Source organism: Ranitomeya variabilis, chromosome 1, assembly GCF_051348905.1.
Source record: "Ranitomeya variabilis isolate aRanVar5 chromosome 1, aRanVar5.hap1, whole genome shotgun sequence".
NCBI lineage: Eukaryota > Metazoa > Chordata > Amphibia > Anura > Dendrobatidae > Ranitomeya > Ranitomeya variabilis.
Window position 1 is genome coordinate 881171546 of NC_135232.1, and position 16562 is coordinate 881188107.

General features: G+C 46.4%; 1 protein-coding gene across 7 annotated transcripts in view; it reads right to left on the minus strand.

Annotated features, from left to right (window-relative positions):
* Nucleotides 1-16562, minus strand: part of CENPE (centromere protein E) — a 211295-nt gene that overhangs the window by 79555 nt on the left and 115178 nt on the right. For all 7 annotated transcript variants that reach the window (XM_077278140.1, XM_077278132.1, XM_077278125.1 and 4 more), the window contains 7 exons: nt 16350-16556; nt 15588-15692; nt 15255-15485; nt 11741-11845; nt 4312-4518; nt 3549-3653; nt 3218-3448 (listed from right to left, as the gene is read on the minus strand). In XM_077278140.1, the coding sequence (XP_077134255.1) occupies nt 3218-3448; nt 3549-3653; nt 4312-4518; nt 11741-11845; nt 15255-15485; nt 15588-15692; nt 16350-16556 (1191 nt within the window). The remainder of the gene's footprint in view (nt 1-3217; nt 3449-3548; nt 3654-4311; nt 4519-11740; nt 11846-15254; nt 15486-15587; nt 15693-16349; nt 16557-16562) is intronic.

Below are 16562 nucleotides of genomic sequence, written 5' to 3' on the forward strand. Positions count from 1 at the left end.
GGAAAAGCCGTCTCTTGTTATCGCCGCTCTCTTTTGATGGTGCAGAGTTAAAATGATGAACCCTCGATCCACCATCCTCTTAACAAGGAAGTGAAGAGGGATCGTCCGCCTTCTTGCATCATCTGCAAAATAGTGGAGATGCAGAGGGGAGTGTTCGGATGCCAAAAAGGGTGCCTCTGTACATCCACGGAGTTCAGGTCCCTGGGTGGACAGGGCTGGTTGTCTGGCATTAGGTCTGGCTGCAGAGGAGGATACATTGAGGCGACACTCCATATGCTCATCTATTGATGGTGTGGGGAGATTGGTGCCCTTTAAAAGGACCCGTCGCCCCTTAGAGTCAGACCAGACATGGCATCTCACATCTTAGGTGGGTATACGTGGAGGGGACACCCCACGTGTTTGCATATTGGATGAAAAAAGGATACCGCGATTGCAGAGGTTTCTATCCAGTGGATCGCTTATCCGGACTCCCTGTGAGGGTGAATGGCAAATGCTCTGCTGGGAGTTTAGTCTCCTTATGAGGGACACTGCGTGATCTAGAGTAGAACCGAAGTCCTCGTCAATCTAGAGATTGGTAGATGATATCAACAGGCGAATCCATCCTTTTCTGAAGTTCTGGAGTCCAGAACCAAGGCAATATCTGATCCATATTCAGAGACTTGTTCTGAGCAAATCATTGGTGAGGGATCAGGAAATGAAACTTCCGTTTTCTAGGCGAATGTACATTTCTAGACGCCTGTACGTTTCTAGAAGACTTGCGGCTCCTGCTAGCCGACTGCTCCCATGAATGAAAGGGACCATCTATATTGGTCCTGCGAGCACTCCGAGCCACAGAGGGTTCACGGAGGGATTCAATCTCTTGTCAGAGAATCCATGGGTTGCGGCAGTGACAAAGCCCACTCAGGGAACTAGGTACTTTGGGATAAGTTGGGATCGGCAGCGGAGGGCTCCTGGGCTTGTTATGTGCCCTTAAAGACCAGGGAATGCTGGTCCTGTGCCTTTAAGACCAGGGAATGCTGGTCCTGTGCCTTCAAGACCAAGGAATACTGGTCATGTGCCTTCAAGACCAGGGAATACTGGTCATGTGCCTTCAAGACCAGGAATACTGGATGTGTACCTTTAAGACCAGGCAGGAGATACTGGACATGTGTCTTTAAGCACAGGGGGAAGATGCAGGGGAAGAGAGCAGTACTTCCGTACCCGGTTGCAGAGTCGTTGTGCTCCTTTAATGCAAAACCATAGCACCTGTGTGCCGGTAGGGTGGACCAAGATGGCCACCGGGAGTTGGAGAGGTGGTAAGGTCTCGTAGAGAGCGAGAGGTGACAATTCGGGGGGCGGAGACACATACGTGATGTGGGCAGAGCCTAGTGAATTCCGTGAATAAGCCCAAGCCAGGGCCTAAATTTCTGCAGCCGGCGTGAGCAATACCAGGGGTATAATAGAGGGGCATTGCAGAGAGAAGCAATTGCTCCTGTGCCAGGGAAGAATCGCCAGAAAATGTGGGTGGAGCCGCCCTAGCGTGCCATAGTGCGGGCGCGGTTTCCAGGATGCGGCTTACACATTGGCCGAAGCCGGGGGCTAAATTTTTGCAGCCATCTGGATCGTTACCTCAGAGAGGTGGGCCACAGGGAAGCTGAGGCTGCCTGTCAGCATGTGAATATCCCACTGCAGAGGCCCATCGCTGACTGGATCCACTCACCATCGGTGGCGGCAAGGAGCCGCCGCGGATGACTGGGTTTCAGCGCCGAGGAAAGCGCACGCACTCTACTGTTGTTCTTGCGGTTCAGGTATTGCAGCGTGGATGGTGCAGGGATAGAGGAATAAACATCAATCCACAATCCCTTTGTTAGGGAGGTGGAGAGGAACCATCCGCCTCCTTGTGCCATCCGCTTTCACAGTGGTGGGACAGTGGGGGCTGCTCGGACGCCATAGAGAGGGGCCTCTGTACATCCACGGAGTTCAGCCCCCGGGTGGACAGGGCCAGTTGTCCGGCAATAGGCCTGGCTGCAGAAGAGGGTACATGGAGGTGACACTCCATGTGCTTGTCTGTTCAGGGTGCGGGGAGATCGGTGCCCTTGAAGGGGCCCTTCGCCACTAAGAATCAGCCCAGGCTTAGCATCCCACGTCGCAGGAGAAGATACAGAGAGGCGACACTCTGTGTGCTCGCCTGTTGATGGTTCGGGGAGATCAGAGCCTTGAAAGGATCCATCGCCCCTTTGTTGTAGAAAGTAAAATCAAAAATGTAAAAGGTAAAAATAAAATAATAAAGAGTTTTGGGCCTGAATAGCAGACCCGTCCGTGTGCCTCCTACGGACTCTAAGCAAGAACGGGTTAGCTGAGAGCAAGCAGGAGGGAGTATACCGCAGGGGAGGAGATCACTTTCTGTGTATCACTTCGTGTCAGCCTCCTAGTGGCAGCAGCATACACCCACGGGCTGTGTCCCCCAATGAGGCAAAGAAGAAATAAATAAATAGTTCTAGACCGAGACCTTCAGTCCAGCCCAGATGGTAGAGAGGGTAATCACTTTAAGAAGATAAAATTTTGCGAGTGCTTCTTTATTTATTACAATCGTATTATACAGCACTATGTACTTACAGTTGCTTATTTTGCCTCTACCCAGCTAATTCTTTTCTCTGCTGTATGTAGAAACAGGAAGCCTCTTTTCTCTGCATTTATCATTCCCCTCTTCAACTCCTGACTCAGCTGCTCCTTTCCTCCCTGTCTGGGATTTTTGCAGCGACTCATGACTCACACAGGGAAAGTTGACCTCCTGCTTCTGCATAGAGCTTAGAAGGATTCAGCTAGTCGGTTTTAAATCACGTGATGTCATAGACCTAACGGAAAACAGAAGAATTAACAGGTAAAACGGCAAAATGAGCAATTGTAAGTACACAGTGCTATATAACATGATGATTGCAATATATTAAGAGGATAAAAATGCTGATGGGAGGCGTGCTTCTTTAAAAAAATAATAATAAAAAAAAATTATAATTGGGGCCCATATTTCCATGCAAAACTAAATTAATGTGCCCTTGGAAGTTAAGTGTGAGGTGGCACTTGCAGAGCTTTTCAGGTGATATATTAGTGTGGGAGCATAACTTGATTTTACTCTATTATTCGTGGGGAGAGGGGGTGTTTATGTCAAGTGCGAAAATTGTCCTGGTAACAAAAGGGTTAAAGCAACATTGCAATAAGTTTAGCTTCGTTTGTCCTTTACCAGATTTTGCAATTCTTCATTTCTCAGCTCCATTTTGTTCCGCTCCTCTGACGCAGCTTTCAGTTGTGCAGTGAGGTCCAATATTTTTTGGCCAGCTTCAGATCCCTCTTTTTCACACTTATCCAGAGCCAAGTTTTTGGTCTCTATTTCATTGTGAAGATCTTCACGTTCTAATAGCAGTTTCTCCTTTGACAGCTCAATAAGCTCTCGCTCACTATCGGCTGAAGCCAACTGGTAGAGGGGGGAAAAAAAAAAAGTAAAGAAGACAAAGATGCTATATCATATCTGTGTAATATGAACAGAAAATATAGTATTGATACCAACACCATACCTTTTGTTCTAAAGATGCAGTTTTACATGTTAGCTCTTCTACCATCTGTATCTGCTGCCGAAGATCGTCTTGTGCCTTTCTAAGATCATCCTGAGTTTCTATAGACTAAGGAAGAAGACACAAGACGACTCAGAAACTGCTCACAATTCATAAGGCAACTTGCTGTAATTAAAGGCACCATGTCAAGATCGTTTGCCTCATTAAACAAACACTACTAATTCATAGGAGCTCATGAGGTTACGGAACATAATGCAGAAATACAAAATCTGTATAGCTTCATTTCTTGTGGAGGTAGTTTATCATTGGTATCAGACATCCCTCAGGCAGAGCCGCGTAATCCCAAGGCAGGTCCATCTGCATCCCGCACGTGTAATAACATGGCCTCCGCTTCATGGGTGTGCTGCACATACACGTGAGGTCTTCAGAGTTGCCTTGAGATGACGTATTCCAGCCAGAAAGGGGAAACCACATCTGTAGAATTTGCAGAAAATAATGCAAAACACACAAAGAAAGGCATATAGGTGCATAATCAGAAAGGTTGTCCCGTAATATAAACTAGTAGTGGACATTTAGTGGGGTAAAAACTGCTGACAGGTTGCCGTGATAGGAAGAATCATCCTTAATTATTAATGAACTGTACAATGTCACAAGCTCCTGAGGCAGCGATATTAAAACGCTTACACAAAGCTTAAAAACAAAAACCAAACACCACAAGTAACAAACCCCCAACCTTTTAACAGATCGTTCAAAAACCAATACTTGCCATTTGTACATTCTCTCCAAGGTCTTCCTTCAGTTGGTCCCTTTCTGACTGCAGACTCTGAATTGTGACCCTCAGCTCATTGCTTTCATTTGTCATAATTTCCATGTGTTGCTGAAGATGGAGAAGCTTTTCCTCAATCTTTGATTTCTCATTACTCATGGATGCAAACTGCGCTTCCATGTCTTGCAAGTTGCCATCTTCAGTGTTCTGCAACATTTTTAATAAAAAGGTATAAAAAGGGAAATGGACATCTTGGAGATATTTTTGATGTATTGCTCCGCTTATTCAGACATTTTGTTTTTAGAGTCCTCGCTCTTGGATTCTAATGATTTTTTACCCCCAGTTATGTATGCGGGTAAAATGTCATTAGAATCCAAGCACTTGGACTCTGAAAACAACATTTCCAAAGAAGCAGAATAGATCAAAAAAGGATTTAGGAAGCAGTTTAGCAGATCAATGAGGCCCCTCTGAATTCCTAAAGCAATAACTGATATATACCCCACTAAAACGACAAACTACCCACGAAAAAAATGTCTTTACATTAGAGTTTCTAAAATAAATTCCGTTTTACCACCAAAACTTATTTAAAGCCATAAAATGAAAATATTCCCCTTCTGTCAGACTGCTCAGATGCCGTCCGCTATTGTGCTATTGACCAAGTCACCTAACGGGGCTAAAATTGCTACTCCATTTTATCACCTATACACCCTTTGACAACTCTGGGGAAAGTTGAAGAATTAAGTTACGCTATGTGCCCACATTGCAGAATATAAGTAGATTTTTTCCTCATCAAATCCGCACACCCTTGCCAAGAAAAATGCATGCGGATTTTAATGCGTTTTTGCCGCGTTTTTTTCCAATACAAGTCTATGGCTGCGGAATCGCCGCGATTCCGCAAAATTAATGAACATGCTGCGTATTTTTCCACGATACATTTCCGCTGCAGAAAAATACGCAGCATAGGAACAGCAATTGCGAAATGCAATTAAAATTAACGGGATGCGTTTTGTTAGTGTTTCTACAGCGGAAACGCTTAAAAATGCACTGTGGGCACACAGCCTTAAAGGGATCCGGTCACCAGGTTTGGCCATCACCTTTCAGGGCTGATAAACGGCATTCTATAATGCTGTAAATTTGTCCCCAATCAGCAAGAGAAGAAAAAGAGGGACTTTTGTACTCACCATAAAATCTCTTTCTTGGATCCTTCATTGGGGGACACAGGCAACCATGGATGTATGCTGCTGTCGCTAGGAGGCTGACACTATGCAAAAAAAGGAAAATAGCTCGTCCTCCGCAGTATTACACCCACTAACAGGCACCACGTACCTCAGTTAGTGTAAAAGCAGTAGGAGAAGCAACCAAACACAACATATGTACCAACACAACAACAAAGGCACGTAGGCCAAAAAGTGGTACAAACAATTAGGGAAGGTGCTGTATTCCTTAATGAAGCCTCCAAGAAAGATTTTACGGGGAGTACCAAAAATCCCTCTTTTTTTTATTGCTTCATAAAAAGAAAACATACTTAAGCTGCCTGGTGCGTAACTGCCTCCTGAAGCACCTTCCTTCCCAGGCCTGCATCAAACGAGGCATGAGTATGAACCTTGTAAAACCTCTCGAAGGTGTGCAATGAAGACCAGGTAGCAAATTTACAAATCTTTAAAGCCGAAGCCTGGTGATGAACTGCCCAGGAAGCTCCCTCGGCCCGAGTGGAGTGAGCCTTCACTCCCGGAGGAGGCAGTTTGTCCTGAACACGGTATGTCTCCAGTACTGCCGAACGAATCCAACAGGAAATAGAGGACTTAGAAGCTGGGAGTCCCTTACGCGACCTTTAGAGATGACGAAAAGGGCATCGGATTGATGAAAGGAAGCATTACTTGAGAGGTAGACTCGGATAGCTCTGACCAGATCCAGCTTGTGGAGGGACTTCTCCAGGGAATGGACCGGAGAAGGACAAAGAAGGTAGGACAATGTCTTTGATGTGAAATGAAGAGACCACCTTAAGCAGGAAGGAAGGAACAGGCCTGAGAACTATCTTGTCCTGATGTATAATCAGGAACAGGGAACGGCAGGACAATGCCTAACTCAGAAACTCTCCTGATGGACGTAATGGCGACTAAGAAGGCAACTTTCCATGAAAGGAGAGAAAATGAAATATCAAGAATAGGCTCAAAAGGAGAGCGCTGGAGAGCTCCAAGGACCAGGTTAAGATCCCATGGATCTATCAGAGGACGATAAGGAAGTGCCAGGTGGACGACTCCTTGAAGAAAGGTCTTTACCTGGAAACCGGAAGCCAGATTTCGCTGGAAAAGAATGGACAGAGCAGAAACCTGCCCCTTAAAATTACTGAGCGATAGACCCAGGTCAAGATCTGCTTGCGGCCATGCCGTTAAACTCAGATTGAATTCTGGTGGAAGAGTGAACCTTGTGTGAGAAGATCTGGATGGTCTAGAAGCCTCCAGGGAGTGCCCAAGAGCATGATTACCAGCTCCGCGTACCAGGCCCGTCGTGGCCAGTCCAGAGCCATCAGGATTACAGGGGATCCCTTCTGCCTTTATCTTTTTCACAACTCTCACAATCAAGGGGAGAGGAGGACAAAAGATAAGGCAGTTGGAATTGTGACCACGGGATCACTAGAGCATCACAACCGATGGCCAGTGGATCTCGGGACCTGGCAACGAACTGAGGAACCTTGTGGTTCACCAGAGAAGCCATCAGGTCGACGTCCGGGGTGCACCATCTCTGGCAAATCTGGTTGAAGACGGAGGAGCTGAGAGACCACACGCCCGATGCAAGACCCTGACGGCTAAGAAAGGAAGAAATAGATAAATAAATAAATAAATAAATAAATAAATAAATAAATCGGCAGCCCAATTTTCTACCACCGGAATGTGAACGGCTGATATGGCGGGAACGTGACGTTTCACCCAACGCAGAGTCCTTGTTACCTCTAACATAACCTGTTTGCTGGGTGTCCCACCTTGATGGTTTATGTCAGCCACGACCGTGGCGTTGTCTGGCTGTATGCGGACCGGCTAGCCTGCGAGGAGGGTCTGCCAGCGGCGAAGGACAAGGAAAATTGAGATTGATGGGGAGAGCAGCTTCTTGCGAGTTCCAGCGGCCCTGCGCTGTGTGATATAGAAAGACCGCTCCCCAACAGAAGAGACTGGCATTGGTGGCGATGACCTGCCACCGGAGAGGAAGAAAGGACTTCCCTCGTAGGACTGAAGCTGCTAGCGTCCACCAGGTCAGGGACTACCTCACCTTGAGAGGCAGAAGCATGGGCCAGTCCAGGGAGACGGACCTCCTGCCCTAAGCCGACAAGAGGGCCAGCTGAAAAGGACGGGTATGGAACTGGGCAAACAAAACGGCTTCCATGGCGGTGATCATCTTTCCCAGAACTCTCATGCAGGACCATAGTGAGAGGGAAACTGGTCGCTTTAGGGTGCGGATCCCCTGGCAGAGGGATGAAAACTTCTCCTTTGGAAGGAAGACACGGGCTTGGGTCGTGTCGAACCTCATGCCCAGGAACACCAGGTGCTGAGCTGGGGTAAGGGAGGACTTCTATGTTGACCATCCAGCAGAGCTGGACCAGAGAGTGTCCAGAGTTATCTGAAGACTCTGGTCGCAGTCTCGGCAAGACGGCCTCTTGATCAGGAGATCATCCAAGTGAGGAATTATGAGAATTCCCTTGGAGGGAAGGATGACCGTGACAGTTGCCATGACCTTCGTGAACACTCTGGGGGCAGAAGCCAGGCCGAAAGGAAGGGCCGTGAACTGATAGTCCTCCTAGATCGCAAACCGTAGGAATCTCTGATGCTGAATACAAACAGGAATGTGGAGATAAGCATCCTGAATGTCTACAGAACAATGATATTCTCCCGGTACCATGGAGGCGATTACAGAACGTATGGACACCATACTGAACCGGCGGGTCCGAAAATGACGCGTTCAGTCGCTTGAACCGTCTTTTTTCGGAACTACGAAGAGATTGGAGTAGAACCCTGAAAACCGTTCGTTTCGGCGGTACGATTACTCCTGAGCGTAGCAGGGAAGAGACGGACTGAAGAATCCTTGGGGACTGAGATGAAAAGTCTACAGCCCTGAAAGGCCAGACCAGTTAGGGACTTTTTGATGGTGGATCTGCATTCCACGCTTTCAACCAGATGATGTGGTGAATAGCCACGATGTTGCTAGAAGCTCTGACATAGCAACCTGCCCCATATTAGGCAGTGGTCAAAAAATGTTTGCATGCATGGGCAATCTGATCTGCCATCTCTTCCGGAGGAGCTGTCACAAGAAAACCCTGAAGAAGCATTCTTGCCCAGGCAGACATGGACTTTGCCACCCAGGTGGAGAAGCCGGCTGCTTTAAAAACTAACTTAGCCAAGGATTCAATCTGTCTATCCGTAGAATCCTTAAGAGATGCACCATGTGGTAGAGACAGGACTGTCTTGGAAGGCAGGCGAAAAACCGGCGGATCCACATTAGCGGATTCTGCCCATTTACCAACGAGGTCTGGGCTAAAGGGATAGAGAATGTCAAGCTGCTACTTTCCTGGCAAGCTCTTTTCAGGGCATTCCCAGTGTTTAGATAAAATCGCCTCAAACTCCCTGTGATTAGGTAAAGTCTGGGAAGGACGTTTTACCCATTTGAAGGAAAGTGAGTGCTCCTGAGCAGGTGCCTCATCCTCCTTTAAGCTCGAAGTTTGGGTAATTGCCAAGATGAGGCTACTGACCATATCCTGCATCTTTGAGGTCTGGTCCGCATCAGTCTCAGACTGAGAATCCACATCCGACCCAAAAGCCACCTCCAAGGAGGGGGCATGGGGAGAGGAATGCCTCCAGGAGGATGCAGAGAGACCCGGAAATCCAGAGGAAGAACAGAAAAAGGTTGTGGTCAAGTGCGTGCAAATCACCTTGAGAGGCATTCGGAGAACTGGTGGCATTAAGTAAATGTGGAAGACGCTCGAGGACCTGGACCAGGGACTTGTCAGGTTGGAGACTGACAGACATGGCAACAGCCCACTTCGGAAGGGAGTGCTCTCATCCCGGGCGTTTGAGGGCTCCTGCAGGGTAGACATGGTGGAGGGACTGCAGGACAGGCAGAAATGGGAGGGCTGGCTTGAAGACCACTTCTTTTTGCAGATTGCACAGGCGTAGTGAACAACAGTGGGCTTACCCTACGTTCACACTTGTGTACCGGGGCTTTGAGGAGGGCTGCACAAGTCCTCCGTTAAGCCCCACCTACTTCTGCATGCGTCCTGATCTTTAACATTGGGTACGCAGGACATGCGGATGCGTTGTGACGCGCCCACCAACCGCACGGGAACGCAATTTGTTGCGTTTTGTGCAGACGGCAGGCGCTTCAAAACAACGCATCCGAATGTCCTGAATACCCAATGTTAAAGAAAGGTACGCAGGACGCATGCAGAAGTAGGTGGGAATTAACGGAAGAAGTGCTGAAGTGGGCGGGGCTTAACAGAGGTAGTACGCAGCCCTCTGCAAAGCCCCGATACGCAAGTGTGAACCCAGCCTTAGAGGGGCAAGAAGAAGCCTCTCTAGGGTTGGGCATAAGTTGAGCTTGGGGATACTGCTGAGGAGGAGCCAAGACAAAAAGAAACAGAGCCTACCCGATGCCAGCAGAAAGAGCTGAGAAAGCGGTGTCCCCCCGTGAGCAGGAGCAAAAAGTTTATTCAAGTCACCACAGTGTTAAGGCAATTAGGAGAGGCACTCCGTGGTGGGTATAAAGTAGGTAAGTAGGTAACGTTTCGACCCCGTGGTGGGTCTTTGTCAAACCTCACTTGAAAGAGGATAAGGCAAACTCTGAGCTTTTGGAAACGCAGACTGGCAGGAGTTTCATGAAGTTCGAAAGACCGTAACAGTCTTATGGGGCTTTTTAGGTGCCCGAGGCTGGGGCATGATGTACTCCTATGTGCCCCCTCAATTAGGGGGCCTACAGAGGAAAGGATACTGAAAGGGAAAGATAAAGAGAGAAAGAGAGCTAATGCAGCGCTCTTTATCCAGGTCCTGTTTCCCAGCCATGAAAATCACACTCCACATCGCTATCCGGGCAAGTAGGAGGCTTCCTGAGCATCCGGAGGACCTGTCAGCTTGCAACAGGGTGTAGGAAGGTGGCCGACGAGATTTCATGGGCGACTCTCGCTCAGAACAAAAAGCGCCCAGAAAGTGGGTCGGGCCACCAAACCGCACAATAGTGGGGGCGGAGCTTCAGCCTGTACAAGGCCAAAATCTGGGACTAAATTTTTCCCAGGCACGAAAAACGCCCGCCCGCCGCCACGAAAAGTCTGCTCAGAGCCCCCACTCCTTCTCAGCACTTACTTGGAGAGGCTGGAGATGTCCTTCAGACGATGCTGCAGGTACCTTCGCCGTAGTGCAGGTACCTCCGCTGTGCAGCTGCTGTCGCTGGTGATTTTTGGACGGTGCAGGGATAAGGATAAAAAACCCTCAATCCACACTCCCTTTCACAGGGAGAAGGAGAGGAACCGTCCACCTCCTGGCTTCATTAGCTAGACAGTGGTGGAGCAGTGGGGGCTGCACGGACGCCAAAACGGAGGGTGCCTCTGTGCATCCAAGGGGTTTAACCCTGGTGGACAGGGCTGGTTGTCCAGCATTAAGCCTGGCTGCAGAAGAGGATACATGGAGGCGACGATGGAGCGGGGAGATCGGTGCCCTTTAAGAGACCCGTCGTCTCTAAAAATCAGCCCAGGCATGGCATGCAATGTCGCAGGAGAGGATACTTGGAGGCGGCACTCCACGTGCTCGCTTGTTGTTGGTTTTTTGGAGATTGGAGCCTTCATCCAGGTAAAAAATCTTAAGAATTTAAAAAAAAAAAAAAAAGTTTTTGGTCTGAATAGCAGACCCGTGTGCCTCCTACGGACACATTAAGCAAGAACTGGTTCTCTGGAAGCCAGCATGAGGGTGTATACTGCAGGGGAAAAGCCAACTTTCTTTGTATTAACTTAGTGTCAGCCTCCTAGTGGGAACAGCATACACCCATGGTCCTGTGTCCCCCCAATGAGGCGAAGGAGAAAGTTATTTTTCTTCTGTTGCAAGTCGGGTTGGGGGCAGATATACAGCAGTATAGATTGCTGTATATCAGCCCTGAAATGTGATGGCCATATCAAACGTGGTGACAGGTTCAGTTTAAGTTTTAGAAGACCCTAAAAAATACCCAGTTGGTCTGCAAGCAGAGATCTCACATACTGCACACCAAAAACACATCTGTCTTTAGCAGCTTATCCAGGATATGAATTTTTTCTTATAATTCTCCCTCTAGCGAAGAGGTCTTTGTGGAGATAGAGATATATAGATAGAGATAAATATATATATATACCCCAACAAAAACAAGTGAGACATCCCTGCAAACAAGGCTGCTATTCAGCGATTTACAATGGGGAAATTCATACCTTTTTTTCAAGTAATGAAATATCATTTGTCAGCTTTTCCACTCTATGCTTCTGCTGCAGAAGTTCTTCTTGAGCCTTTTGAAGATCATCTTGGATTTCTGTAGACTGAAGGGTGAAAAATGCCATTAAACATCATTCCTATAAAAAGATGGAAACAGCCACTCTTAAAATCAGGCTACCTATATTAAAAGTGGGTTTAGATGCACTTCTAATGAACCCTGCAACTAAGGGCATGTTTTGATTCAGTAACTCGAATGGCTACAGGTATAGTCCAGATTTACATAATTGAAGATTATGTGATGGTTTTTGCCTAGACTCCTATACGCCCTGTGAGGCAGGGAGGTCAATCGTATACGACGGTTGTTAGGTGACCCCAGGTTCTACATAAAAACATACTGAACCCACAGGAGAGCTTCGTAATTACAACCATAGCTGTGGTTACAATGTAAAATAAGAGTGAGTGTGGACTTGGTCAAGCTATTTGATGAAACCGCTAAATCTAATGGTCACTGCTCCCTGCGAATTCTCTTGGATCTCTCAGCAGCATTCGACACTGTGGATCATCAGCTCCTCCTCACTATGCTCTGCTCCATCGGCCTCAAGGACACCGTTCTCTCCTGGTTCCCCTCCTGTCTCTCTGACAGCTCCTTCACTGTATGTTTTGCTGGCTCCTCCTCCTCTCATTTTCCCCTTACTGTTGGGGTTCCTCAAGGATCAGTCCTAGGCCCCATCCTCTTCTCTTAGTTTGACCAATATGGTCAGTAAACAATCAGTAGATTTGGTTTCCAGTACCATCTCTATCCTGATGACACCCAATTATACACTTCTCCAGATATGACGCCAGCCTTTTTAGAAAACACCAGTGATTGTCTTACCGCTGTCTCTATCATCATGTCCTCCCTCTATCTGAAACTGAACCTGTCAAAAAATGAACTCCTTGTGTTTCCTCCCTCTACTATCATACCTATGCCCGACACTGTCATTTCCGTGTGTGGTTCCACCTTTACTCCCAAGCAACATGCCCGCTGCCTTGGGGTCATACTTGATTCCGAGCTTTCATTCACCCCCCACATCAGATCACTGGCTCGCTCTTGTTATCTGCATCTCAAAAATATTTCTAGAATTCGCCCTTTTCTTACTTCTTTCGACTCTGCAAAAACTCTCACTGTTGCTCTCATTCTTTCTCGTCCGGACTATTGTAATTTTCTACTAATCAGTCACCCTCTTACCAAACTCTCCCCACTCCTATCTGTCTTTAGTGCTGCAGCCAGGATAATATTCCTCATCAACAGTTACACCGATGCCTCTACCTTGTGCCAGTCATTACACTGGTTAGCCATCCACTCCAGAATCCAGTACAAAACTACTACCCTCATCCACAAAGCTCTCCATGGCTCAGCGCCACCCTACATCTCCTCCCTGGTCTCAGTCAACCACCCTACCCGTGCCCTCCGTTCTGCTAATGACCTGAGGTTAGCATCCTCAATAATCAGAACCTCCCACTCCCGTCTCCAAGACTTTTCATGTACTGCTCCAATTCTTTGCAATGCACTACCCAGGTTAATAAGATTAATCCCCAATCCCCACAGTTTTAAGCGTGCCCTAAAAACACACTTGTTCAGACTGGCCTACCGTCTCAACACATTAACCTAACTATCCCTGTGTTGCCCATTCAAAATTTTTACCATAACCAGGTTCCTCGCATCATGTTCTCATACACTTTATACGGTTAATAGCCCTCTGTGTCTGTACGGTTACATACTTAGGCTGATAACCGGCTCATGCAGCATTACATGAACACCCGAGCCTTACACTATGGCTGGTCCGAACAACAAAAGCAATTGTTACCATCCACCTTTTGTGTCTGAACTTTTCCCTCAGATAGTAAGCTTGCGAGCAGTGCCCTCACTCCTCTTGGTATCGGTTTTGATCTATGCGTTTATTGTTATGCTGTAATGTCTATTGTCTGTACAAGTCCCCTCTAAAATGTAAAGTTTGGGAATATGTTGGCGCTATAGAAATAAAGTTATTATCATTATTAATAATAATAAAGTCAGATTTAGAACAACAGGACATGGATTTTTAATTTTGAAGAGATCTGTAGGAAGGTAGTGGGACAGGTCTCTCACTCTGCTTTGGGTCTTGGGATTGGCCCATGTCCACGATTTCCATTTAAACTTTCAGGTAAGGGTTGGGTATGTCTGTTGGTTTGCAAGAAGCAGAGCAAAAGTTTGTGTAGGCCTGTCTCTGAAATTGAACACAGACCTGAGCCAGAGATAAGAGCAAATCCATTACCGCACCCGTGAGTTATACGGTGGTGCAGTTGCTAACAGATTGATATGGACATTCTGGCCGTGAACTTGATGATAATGTTTGGATTTATTTTGCAAATTGGCATATAAAGACATTTAAGTTGAACTTTCTTGCTTCACTGTCTCATTACCGCATGAACGTGAAAGCCACTGCCTTACATATGGTGGAGAAGGCGGCAGTGTGAATTGATGCATACTCCGAAGAAAACCGCATGTCTGATTAAACCGGCTATGCTGCAACTCAGGCCCGCAGAGAAGGAGGAACTACTGAAGTATCTGATCCACAAAGTGCAGCAGAAGTTTCAGTAGCAACAGCAGACTGACAACCCGATTCTTTAACCTCTCTCTGCGAGAGATGCCTCCCACCACCGGCAGGTCGGCCCCAAGGAAGATTAGTCCGAAGGACGATATGGAAACCTTTCTCACTGTGTTAGAGAGAAAAGTGGAGCGGGACAGTTAGCTGATCTCCCAGTGGGCTGAAGTCGTGGCCCCGTTCCTGATGGAGATGCTGAGAAGGCCTATTTTGACAGCACCCAGGAGGACACCCAAGACTATGTGAAGCTCATAAAAGGCGAGATCCTTGCCCAGATGGGGGTTAATACTCATGAATGGGCAGAGAGTATTCCAGTGTGGAGGCCCGACCCGCTAGGTCTTAAACATATGACTTGTTGAATTTAGTAAAAAAAAAAAAAAAATGGTTCTAGACCGAGACCTTTAGTCCAGCCCAGATAGTAGAGAGGGTAATCACTTTAAGAGGATAAAACTTTGGGAGTGCTTCTTTATTTATTACAATCATATTATACAGCACAGTGCACTTACAGTTGCTTATTTAGCCTCTACCCAGCTAATTATATTCTCTGCTCTAAAAAGGCAAAATGAGCAATTGTAAGTACACAGTGCTATATAACATGATGATTGCAATATAAAAATGCTGATGGGAGGAGTGCTTCTTTAAAAACAAAAAAAAACCAATGAATTGGGGTCCATGTTTTCATGCAAAACCAAATTAATGTGTCCTTGGAAGTAAAGTGTGAGGTGTCACTTTCAGAGCTTTTCAGGTGATATATTAGTGTGGGAGCATAACTTGATTTTACTCTATTATTCGTGGGGAGAGGGGGTGTTTATATCAAGTACGAAAATTGTCCTGGTAACAAAAGGGTTAAAGCAACATTGCAATAAGTTTAGCTTCGTTTGTCCTTTACCAGTTTTTGCAATTCTTCATTTCTCAGCTCCATTTTGTTCCGCTCCTCGGACGCAGCTTTCAGTTGTGCAGTGAGGTCAAATATTTTTTGGCCAGCTTCAGCTCCCTCTTTTTCACACTTATCCAGAGCCAATTTTTTGGTCTCTATTTCATTGTGAAGATCTTCACGTTCTAATAGCAGTTTCTCCTTTGACAGCTCAATAAGCTCTCGCTCACTATCGGCTGAAGCCAACTGGTAGAGGGGGGAAAAAAAAAAAAAGTAAAAAAGACAAAGATGCTATATCAGATCTGTGGAATATGAACAGAACATATAGTATTGATACCAACACCATACCTTTTGTTCTAAACATGCAGTTTTACATGTTAGCTCTTCTACCATCTGTATCTGCTGCTGAAGATCGTCTTGTGCCTTTCTAAGATCATCCTGAGTTTCTATAGACTAAGGAAGAAGACACAAGACGACTCAGAAACTGCTCACAATTCATAAGGCAACTTGCTGTAATTAAAGGCACCATGTCAAGATCGTTTGCCTCATTAAACAAACACTACTAATTCATAGGCGCTCATGAGGTTACTGAACATAATGCAGAAATACAAAATCTGTATAGCTTCATTTCTTGTGGAGGTAGTTTATCATTGGTATCAGACATCCCTCAGTAGGAGACACGTAATCCCAAGGCAGGTCCATCTGCATCCCGCACGTGTAATAACATGGCCTCCGCTTCATGGGTGTGCTGCACATACACGTGAGGTCTTCAGAGTTGCCTTGAGATGACGTATTCCAGCCAGAAAGGGGAAACCACATCTGTAGAATTTGCAGAAAATAATGCAAAACACACAAAGAAATGCATATAGGTGCATAATCAGAAAGGTTGTCCCGTAATATAAACTAGTAGTGGACATTTAGTGGGGTAAAAACTGCTGACAGGTTGCCGTGATTGGAAGAATCATCCTTAATTATTAATGAACTGTACAATGTCACAAACTCCGAGGCAGCGATATTAAAACGCTTACACAAAGCTTAAAAACAAAAACCAAACACCACAAGTAACAAACCCCCAACCTTTTAACAGATCGTTCAAAAACCAATACTTGCCATTTGTACATTCTCTCCAAGGTCTTCCTTCAGTTGGTCCCTTTCTGACTGCAGACTCTGAATTGTGACCCTCAGCTCATTGCTTTCATTTGTCATAATTTCCATGTGTTGCTGAAGATGGAGAAGCTTTTCCTCAATCTTTGATTTCTCATTACTCATGGATGCAAACTGCGCTTCCATGTCTTGCAAGTTGCTATCTTCAGTGTTCTGCAA